We start from the raw sequence: 10,249 nt of genomic DNA, 5'->3' as shown, positions 1-10,249 counted from the left end.
TCGAGGTGTGTTAAGGAGTTGTTTGGGAGGAAAGCTTGGCTTTTTAGAGTGTGGGGGAGATACTTTTGGGGAAAACTTTTTCTTTTTTCCCCTTCCTTTTTTCCCCCCTCCTAAAGACGACTGCTTTCTTCTGCTGAGGGTGTGTAAGGGGTTTTGTTTCTCCTCCCCCCGCCCCCCCCCCCATTCAGCTCTATCTGTCGAGTGTGGAGAAAGCCCCTCTAGCCGGTATGTGAGCAGGAGGGTCAAAGGCAAAGGGAAAGTTAATAATGCCTGCTAATGGTACTAACAATTCAGGATGAATCTTGTCAAAAGTTTTTCTGGAAGTATGGGTCTTTGATTGTGTGTTTCCTGAAAGCAAGACCAATCATTTCCGTTTATTCACTGGCTAAACCCCTACTTGATTGGGGACAAGGACAGAAACCATCCATTACGATCTGATATATTATCCAAACAATTTAGTGTATTCATGAGGTAACCGAAACGTGGGGGCTGCGAAATTACCCGTAATCAATTGCAACAGCGAGTGCGCGTCCCCCCCGAGTGTCGGACAACTGCAGCTCCGCGTCTCAGTAATAGGCGGGAGCCACAGCAATTCGGAGTTGCGCTGCTCGCTACCTGATCGCCAAGCTGGGGACACTGGACGTGCTCAGAAGACGCGGGCGCTGACGAGGCGGCCTCGCCGCTGATCCGCCGGGATCCTGGACCAGACTCGCCGCCTCTCGGCGAGCGCGCCACTCGGCGGTCGCCGCTGACCCGCCCGCGGCCGCCCCGCGGGGACATTCATTCGTGCCGCTTGCCTCTCTCCGGGCCGGGCTTAAGGGCTGTATTGTAGGGGTTTTGTTCCCCCTGTTTTTTTTTTTTTTTCCTCGCCTTTTTTTTTGTTGTTGTTGTTGCCCGTGCCTCTCCTATGTTCGGGAAACCAGACAAAATGGACGTTCGGTGCCACTCGGACACAGAGGCCGCCCGGGTCTCCAAGAACGCGCACAAGGAGAGCCGGGAGAGCAAGGGCGCGGAGGGGAACCTTCCCGCCGCCTTCCTCAAGGAGCCGCAGGGCGCCTTCGCTGCGTCGGGCGCCCCGGAAGACTGTAACAAAAGTAAAGCCAATTCAGCAGCTGACCCGGATTACTGCCGCCGGATCCTGGTCCGAGGTAGGAACGGGGCAGGGCTGCTGCGGGGGGCGTTCTTTAGGGGCGACTCCGAGACCCGAGAGGCACGCCGCCACCTACCCCGGCCGGCGGGGTGGGTCTGCCGCCCGGGACTTAGGTGAAAGTTGCTGGCCCTCCCCGGGCCGGGGTCCCGCCCGCCTCTAGGGACTCCCACCTGGGACGCATGCTCTCCAGGAGCCTCGATCCCTCCAAGCCTCGAGGGGCCCCGCCGGCTGCGCTGCCGGGGGAGAGCCGAGGGACTGGGCGGGCGGGCCTAGGCTCCAGGCTGCGGCCTCCGACCCGGGAAGGTAGCAGGAAACTCTGGAGGACGTGTTTGCGTCCGGCGGATCCGAGGAACTCCGGGGAGCCTGCTTGGGGGCTCCCGCGCCCTGCGAGTCGAGCGCACCCAAGGGGACGCGGGCGCTGGAGAAGAGCCGCGGACCGCCAGCAATGGCCCGGCCAGTTGGCGCTCTGGGCCAAGGGGGCCCGGCGCCGTGCTCCAGGCTGGCCGCCGCCGCCGCTGGGAGAAGCAGCCAGGCGGGCTTGCCGGGCCGCGGGTGCCGTTTTAGTGCTGGGCTCGACCCCGCTCTGCTGCGCGGGGTGCGCTCGGCTCCCGCGGTGGCGGTGGGGAGGACCGGCTCCGGCCCCAGCCGGGCGCCGCCTCCGCCAACCGATCGCCAGGCCCTGCAGGCTCCCACTCGGTCCCTCCTCCTTCCGCCGCCTGGCTTCGGGAGGGAAGGAGACCCCGGGATGGGGGTGGGGACCGCTGGAGCACGGTCTGGTCAGCATGCTCTAGAGCTGGGGCTGGCAGGACCTGGGCTGGTCAGTGCGGGGACCCTCAAACTACAGGGGATCCTGTCCATGCATCCGAGGCTCCCGGGCTAAAAGGAACGTCAGCCCACTTGTTTTTTCTCCCCTGTCCGGAGGGCTCTACAAAGGTCAACACCGATTCCCCCTCCCATCAGCTATGTGGAGTTAGTCCCCTCACCCCCCAAACACACATAGGGTCCTTACTTCCCGGCTGTGGCTGCACCCCCACTACTCCCACCACCCCCACCATCCACCTTCGGACTGTGGTTCAGAAGCCAGCTCTGGCTTGGGGAGGTGGAGGAAACCAGGAGGGTGGGTTCTGATGCTTGACATCTCCCCTTCCCCAGATGCCAAGGGGTCCATCCGAGAGATCATCCTCCCCAAAGGCCTGGACCTGGATAGGCCCAAGAGGACACGCACGTCCTTCACCGCCGAGCAGCTCTACCGCCTGGAGATGGAGTTCCAGCGCTGCCAGTACGTGGTGGGCCGAGAGAGAACGGAGCTCGCCCGGCAGCTCAACCTCTCGGAGACGCAGGTATTCAGAGACCAGGCCGCACACAGCTCTCTGCATCGGCCTCCCTCCCCGTCAGCCCCAGCCAGCTCTAGCAGCTCTTCCTGACCACCTAGCTTGACTCTGGACCGAACCTCCCACGAGAGGCAGAGGAATTGGGGAGGATGGAAAAGAAGGGCTGAAGGCTTTCTCCCTTCGCTAAGCCATCCCTTTCCCCCTACATCCCACATCTTCCAGGCCCATGTTCTGCCCACCTTGGCCTAGCTCAGGAGGACCCCAAACCCTGTCCTTTTGTTTTCTTTTTAGACCCTAGTCTTGAGAATTCCCTGCTTGCCTCTCCTCTTCTATATTTGCCCCTGTTTTGGCCACCCCATTTTGGCCAGATTTCCTGGTACCACCCTCTCTGGAGATGGTAACCTTCCCTAGCACCCAGGCTCACTCAGCAAGAATGGGGCTAGGACCAAAGACCCCTGTTTCAGAACGGTGGGTGACAACCAGGGATTAAAAAGGTGCACATTCTGGAGATCTGCTTTTGCCTACCAGGTTGCCCTGATCCTTAATTCTTTTCCTGGCCTTGAACTGGACTTAGCCCCATTCCCAGCCCCAAGCATCCACTCTGGGCACCTTCAGTGCCAGTGATGTGTGAGGTATGAGATAGGAACCAAATCTGGGCCCTTGGGAGCCAGCAATGACAATTGTGCTGTAGGTCTTCTCCTTTACTCGAAATCCATATTCTACTGGGACTTTGGGCCCAAGAGGTCTTTGGGGCCCAAGAGCTTTGCCTTGTGGAGGTCATTTAGGACCTGCCCAGGGCATGGCTTCAGCTTGGCCTAGGTAAGGCGTATTTCTTTCTGAGGACCAGTCCCTTTTACTGTGTCCAGCTGTGAAACAGATGGGGAGCATTTTAGATATAGGATCTGGGCAGAGCTGAGACCCAAGGACAGAGCATACTGGATATCCATTTTGAATTGGAGTTGGCATGTAGCTTTACCCCTAGTCTTTGTGCTACCATCCTCTTAGTTTACAAAATCTGGACAGAATAGCCTTTCCCTAGAGCTGCCAAATGCCATTCTGGGCCACCAGTTAGGCCTGAAGAGGGACAGAGTGAGAAGAGGAAGTCAGAGTGGAGATTGATGGAGAGGACTTAGTCTACCCCAGCCTCCTGGCTTCCTCCCATGACTCCAAAGTCCATGAGAGAGAGCAGCAGAGTTAGGTTATAAATTGAGGACATCACTCAGACCCTCCAGTCCAGCGGCGGTGAGGAGGTGGAGAAAGCTTGGCTTATAAAATGCATCCTGCACAGATTCTATGTGTAGCCATCGTCCCTGCTTGCTATTAGTTGATAGTCCATCTGACCCTAAAAAGCAAGAAATAGCCTCTTGCAGCCTTCAACAGAATTAGTGCTGCTAGGGCTAAATTCGAGCCGGTTATGGCCAGGGGTCTGGGTCCTGAAAGGCAGGGCAATACTCCTTCCCATGCACGCTCACTTCCTACTTCCCTTTAGGCCTTACACCTCCTGGAAAAACGGGCCTTTACGCAGCAGTGATCCACAGTCCCCCTGCGAGTAGTGCGGTGGCCCAGTGAAGTAACTTCTGATCTTCCCAGTTAGGGTCATGGGCATTTTTATTTCTTTGTTGTTTGTAACCGAGGTCGGCCTAGGCCCGCTTCCATGACCCACCCGGAAACGCAGCCTATGGGAGCTGTGTTCCCCTCTTGGCAGCCCTTGTCCCCCCAGGCCCCCAACTCCCGCCGCCCTGGCCCCGCTGCTCCCGGCCCGACTTCTCCGGCTCCAGCTTGGGGTTGGGATCGGGGCATTGGCTGGAGTTGGGGGAAGCCCCCCTTCCTGGAGCCCTTGTGCCCCGGGAGCTCGCTCCCCTTGACGCTCATCTCCCTCTCTCCCACCCTCCCCGGGGCCGGCGCGCAGGTGAAGGTCTGGTTCCAGAACCGGCGCACGAAGCAGAAGAAGGACCAGGGCAAGGACTCGGAGCTGCGTTCGGTGGTGTCAGAGACCGCGGCCACGTGCAGCGTGCTGCGGCTCCTGGAGCAGGGCCGCCTGCTGTCGCCGCCAGGCCTGCCAGCGCTGCTGCCGCCCTGCGCCACGGGCGCGCTCGGCTCCGCGCTCCGCGGGCCCAGTCTGCCGGCCCTGGGCGCGGGCGCCGCCGCGGGCTCGGCCGCCGCCGCAGCCGCCGCCGCCCCGGGTCCTGCCGGCGCCGCATCCCCGCACCCGCCAGCCGTGGGCGGCGCTCCGGGCCCGGGGCCCGCTGGGCCCGGGGGACTGCACGCGGGCGCACCGGCCGCCGGCCACGGCCTCTTCAGCCTGCCCGTGCCCTCGCTGCTCGGCTCCGTCGCCAGCCGTCTTTCCTCCGCCCCGTTGACAATGGCCGGTTCGCTGGCCGGGAATTTACAAGAACTCTCCGCCCGATACCTGAGTTCCTCGGCCTTCGAACCTTATTCCCGGACCAACAATAAAGAAGGGGCCGAGAAAAAAGCGCTGGACTGATTTGAAGTGTTTCCCTGTATTTATATTTATAGTATCTATTGTGGTGATATTTATGGACTCACGCGCATTAGGCGCCGGGGCTCCTGAGCTGGGCACCCGGCTCCCAAGAGGCCTCTGACAGCTCTCCTTCCTCGCCAGTTTCTGCCATTTGGGATACCCCCGCCCCCTCCTCTGTGTCCTCCCACATCCACCCTCCGGCGCCAACTTCCTTCTGAATCCAGGAGAATCCAAAGAATTGGAGGGGGGAAAACCAACCTGATTCCCCAACCAGTGCCTGGCCCTGGAGGGAAAGACTGGTTCTAAGTCCAAAGCACAGGACATCTTCTTTAGATCGAGCTGCTGCTGCCGTTCATTATGCTTATGAATATTTGAAAAAGGGAAGCTGCAAGCAGACCCCAGCTGAAAAGGCTGACAGTTTTCGTTAGACCAAAAAGGAGGAGGCTCCTTCCTCTCGCCAGAGAAACCAGGGCTTTTGGAAGCCGCTGGGCCCCACTTTGCGGACATCTCCGGAGAGCCGGCGCACACTCAGCTTTCTGGCTGGACAAATCGTGCCGAATCGTCTTCCCTTTTAGAAAAACTCCCATCACCACCAACCCCGATCCCAGGAGACAATAAACCAAACATCCTGATAAACGACTGTGGTAATACGTTTGATCTAATCAGCAATAAAAGGAGAGTAATTACCATACAGAACCGAGTGGAGTGGAAGCAGTTTAAAAAAAAACTCATAACGATGGAGTTAGGAAGCGGTAAGAAAATTCAGGATAGAAAATAAAACCAGGGCAATGCAAAATTAAAGATCCGGGTGTTACGACTTTGAACAGGAATTGAAAAGGGAAAAAAGCAAAAGAAATGCCTATGCCGCGAATGATAGAAAATTCAGGATCTTCTCCGAGGCTGCTGCAGGAGATAACCGACGGCATCACGCTCCTGCGGGAGGAGAGTAGGGCAGCTCCCCCGCTCCTCCCCACCGCTTCCCGGATCCGTGGCTCCGGGCAGCATTGCTAGGTTTGGAAACAAATCAGTGCCCATCCCTCTCCCCCACCCCCGGATTCACAAAGCCCTCCAGCACGCTGGAAACGTCCGCATGGCAGCCGCGGACTGGGTGACCCGGCCTCCTCTGTCGGTAGTCTCCGTATCAGGATCAGTTCCCTGCGCGGTTAGGAAAAGCATCCTTTTCCACCTCCTTCCCTATAAAACAATAACAACAGAAACAGAGTTTCCAAGGTTCCAAGTGAGAAACCCGGACCTCCACTCGGTCGCGGCCTCACCCCTTTCCCGCAACAACGCCCATCTCCACGCCCACGGCCACGCACATTTTGACCAAAACCACAGACCCAGACGGGGGGTGCTGCAGCGTCTAAGAATGTATTCGTCCATCCGAAGTGAGCGCAGAGCATTTTTAAAATAGTAATTTTATTGTAAATTATTTACGTCGGAAGCTTTCCCCGCTTTTCCTTTTTCTTTCTTTTTTTTTCCCCTCTTTTTCTGTCTTTTTTTTTTTTTAGGCAAATAGTGAAGAAAATAATGACCGATTCACACGCGGGTAGGTGTTACTGAATCCTGACTACTAACTGTTCTGAATGTTTTGGATATTTGGATGTTTTGTATTTATGTGGTGAGAGTGAAATATATATATCTATGATGATAATTGAGGTGTATTTTTGTCTTGTATTTGAAGGATTAAAAAATCAAAAACAAAAGGAGAGAAAAGCCTCAGCAAGTGATGAGTCTGGGGCAGAGGGTGGCTGCCCCGTGGGTGCCCGGCCCTACAGCTGGTACCCTGAGTGCCTGGGACAAGGTTTTCGACAGAGGAGCCTGCCATGATGTTTGTTCGGCTTCCATGAGGGTCTCACTCTCCAGCCCTCTGTCCCAATGCTTTACGACCTTCAGTCCCTCTCTCCTCCGTCTTCCACTTTGATGTTTCCAGGTTTCTTTAGGAATTTGTCTCTGGACACCCTGGAGTTCCTACCTAATGACAATGCTTCAGCTTCTAGAGTTTTCCAGCTGCATCTCCCTGGCAGCAATATGTTGGATTTGTGCAATCACAGTGTCCCGAAGAGGGAAGATTTTCCTTTCTTCTGACTTACAAGAAGTCGCTCGACTGTCAAAGAGAAACTTTGAAGGAGCAAGAGAATAAAATAGATATTAATTCTTGCAGAGATCTCTCCACCGCCCCCACCCCCACCCCATCCTGCTACACACACCATGGTGAACCATGTAGATTTTGCAGTCAGAAATCTGGGAGAGCTAGGAGGCCTGCAGACGGTAGCCTGGGACACACTCTCCTAACCCTAGCCCTCCCTTCGTGGCGTCAGAACCGCTGGGGTGCGGGCTGAGGGGGTCACAGTCCTCTTGGGGAAATTGCCCAAGTGAGGCCCTTCGGGCCACCACGAGTGTACTGCACCTAAACCGCAAGTTTGAGGCATCCGAAATGAGGCGGCGGCACAGGGCGGGGCGGTGGAGTTGCTGAGTGTGAGTTGCTCTCTATGCTTTGGACCCTTGCTGTGAGCTCACGGTATTTTTTTTCCTGGGGTTCAGAGCAGCTGCAAACCCTAGACTTTTGTTTCTGAGTCAGTACACACCCCTCAGCTTCGCTACCTCTCTGCTTTTCCCTCCCTGTCCTTTCTTCCTCCCCTCTTTTCCCTCCTCCCCGATTTGTATCTTTGTGTTTCCCTCTAAGGACCTCTCTCCTCTGGTGGGCTCTCTGTCTCCACCCTCTTGTTTCTACCCTTTTCCATCACTTCTCCAGACTGTCTTTCTCCCTTCTTCCACTCAGTCTCCATCTGGAGATTTCCACTGCCCCCAGTCTCTCCCTCTCCCTCTCTCTCTCTTTCTCCCTGCTTTCTGATTCTTCTGTCTGCCCGGGTGGCCCCCAGGCCAACACGTGGGTGGTTCTGGCTGCAGTTTCATGGCTGGTGGCCGGGGGCTTGCAAGGGGGAAGAAGGGAGTGAGAAGGTGGCATAATTTTATAGAACAAAGGAAAGTACAAAAATTCCAGCTTCAGGGCCCCCAAGAAGCTCAGCCCCCTGCCCCAGGAGCCTTAGCCTGGGGAGTCACCAAGAATATCCCTTACCAGCTCCCTGGCCTTTCTCCTTTTGCTTTTTATCCCTAAAAGGAGCAAGAACCAGTTACCGAATCTCTTCTCTGCTCTCACCTCCCTTCCCCTCCCTGGCTTTGGGAGAGCTGCTGAGCATTTCGCCTGCCACTTGGAGCAAAGTTGTTCTTAGACTCTTCTGCATGGAATAAGAATTGCAATTTTAATTAAAAAATATTTATAGACAATTGATTTCATTTTAATGTCTGCCCTGTCTCCTCTCCTTCCCCAAGGGCCTGCAGCCAGTTGCTTTGGTCCTTGGAATCCTCCAGTGAAGCCTCTGGCCCTCAACTAGTGACTCATAGGCCAAGGAGGAGGCAGGTGGCTTCTGGGAGAACAGCTGGCCCTTTTGGGGGAGAAGGTGGAAGGGTTCTGGGGTCAAGGAGAACAGCTGGAGGTGGGCGTGCTGAAAGGAATCTCATGCCTAGGCCTGCACAAAGCCATATCCAAGTTAGCTCAGAGCAAAGAAGGAAAAGGGAAAACGTCTCACCAAACTCCTGTGAGTTTGGTGGTCAGGTGTGGCAAAGACGAGGGAAGTCACTTCAGGAGCTGAACCAGACGTGATCACATCCATGCTTGCAGTGGGCCTAACTCTGAGCCAGAATCAATTTGTAATGAGCAGCAGATAGCAATTCTTTATACAAAACAGCCTTTGCATACACCACCTCTATTTCTCCTTACTTCCAGAGGTCTAGCCTTATTTTAAAGAGCCACATACAGGCGCCTCCCCCCCACCGGGGGAGCCCTCAAATGACTTGCCCATAGCCACATAGTCAGAACCACAGGACTATAAGCTCCCCCTAGGTTGAGGCCTTCCTCTTTCTGTTTCTTCCTCTTCTCTCCCTCCCTCTCCTGCCTTGCTACTTCCCTCACTCCCTCCTTTCCTTCATTCCCTTCTTGTGTGTCTGAAGTGTCTGGCTCACCACGTCTGCCACCTCCTATTTCCAGGCCTCTTTCTACTACACCAGCTGCTGAGGATTAACTTGGTGCCTTCATCAAGAGATCCGAATGTCTCCCTTCTTTCTGTTTTCTCTTTTTTCCCTGCCAGTACCCGACTCCTTCCCTCTACTTCCCTCTGAAATGATGCCCATTACCCTCTTTACCCTGCACTTTGTATCTTCCAATCTCCTGCAGGTTGACTTAAACACCTGGTCAGAACTGTCTACGAACTCAGGGTTTCTCAAGATACAAATGAAAACCGCCTGCTATAGAATCATTTGGGAACTAGAAAATACAGATTCCTAAACCTCGGCTCCATCTAATAATCAGAAACTCTGGGGGTGGGTTCAGGAATGTGCATTGTTAACAAGTTTCCTATGTGATCCTTATCCACTCTAACATTTGAGAATTCCTGTACTCAAAGGCAAACTCACGGAGACCTCCAGCATCCGGCCTAGGGCCTGGTGTTTGGTAGGAATACGATGCATGTTTATTAAACATAATAATCCACATTTTCTGACACAAGTTTCTTGGATCACCTCATACAATTGCAATTTAACACCATTTCTACATTGGGAAATCCTTACAGATCAGAGTCTTCTCACTTAAGTAGATTTCATTTTAATGAAACAGGAGGGGAAGATGGATAGATTCTGGTGGTATGTCAAATCTAAGGGCGGGGCTTCCTCAGTAGTTAAGTGGTAAAGAATCCACCTGCTAATGCAGGAGACGAGGGTTTCATCCTTGGATCAGGAAGATAACCGTGGAGAAGGAAATGGCAACCCACTCCAGTAGTCTTGCCTGGGAAATTCCATAGACAGAGGAGCCTGGTGGGCTACACAGTCCATGGGGTTGCAAGAGTCAGACATGACTTAGCAACTCAACAAGAACAAATCTAAGGGAAAGTCTTTTATTAACCTAACTGGGACCATCTTGTTGGGCTGCTCCTGTTCAGACCTGGGAGTTTGGGGAGGGCAGAAGGAGAGTCCTCCATATTTGCTGAAAGACACTCAGGTGCACACCTTTCTTGATGGGCCCCAAAGGTGTCGGCTGGAGAGACATCAGAGCTGTGATAGGAGCAAGGCCACCAGGTCCAGAGGAACTGGCATGGAATATACATCGAAGATGAAAACAAGCACCACCTTCTTTGGTTTATTTAGTTGATAAGAAAATTATTTTCTATCTAGAAGCATGTGCGCTTATCCTCTTAGCCTAAAAACAGAAAATAAATGTTGTGCTTTACGTGG

The 10,249-nt window shown here is 54.6% G+C and overlaps 1 protein-coding gene across 1 annotated transcript; it reads left to right on the top strand.

The window, feature by feature from the left end:
- Positions 1-907: 907 nt before the first annotated feature.
- On the top strand, positions 908-4,966 carry VAX1 (ventral anterior homeobox 1). Its single transcript, XM_068961745.1, has 3 exons — positions 908-1,148; positions 2,303-2,490; positions 4,391-4,966. Exons 1-3 carry the CDS (start codon positions 908-910, stop codon positions 4,964-4,966), a joined length of 1,005 nt encoding a protein of 334 aa, XP_068817846.1.
- Positions 4,967-10,249: the final 5,283 nt, after the last annotated feature.

This window comes from Capricornis sumatraensis, chromosome 23 (assembly GCF_032405125.1).
Source record: "Capricornis sumatraensis isolate serow.1 chromosome 23, serow.2, whole genome shotgun sequence".
Taxonomy (NCBI): domain Eukaryota; kingdom Metazoa; phylum Chordata; class Mammalia; order Artiodactyla; family Bovidae; genus Capricornis; species Capricornis sumatraensis.
The sequence above is the reverse complement of the archived record's forward strand: the minus strand, read 5'-3'. Positions and strand labels throughout refer to the sequence as shown.

What these genes read in the sequence shown, in the direction of transcription:
- VAX1 (XM_068961745.1), top strand. Translation starts at nt 908, where the DNA reads ATGTTCGGGAAACCAGACAAAATGGACGTTCGGTGCCACTCGGACACA. An exon ending in CCGCCGGATCCTGGTCCGAG is followed by an intron (nt 1,149 to 2,302) that starts GTAGGAACGGGG and finishes CCCCTTCCCCAG; the next exon opens with ATGCCAAGGGGTCCATCCGA. An exon ending in TCAACCTCTCGGAGACGCAG is followed by an intron (nt 2,491 to 4,390) that starts GTATTCAGAGAC and finishes GCCGGCGCGCAG; the next exon opens with GTGAAGGTCTGGTTCCAGAA.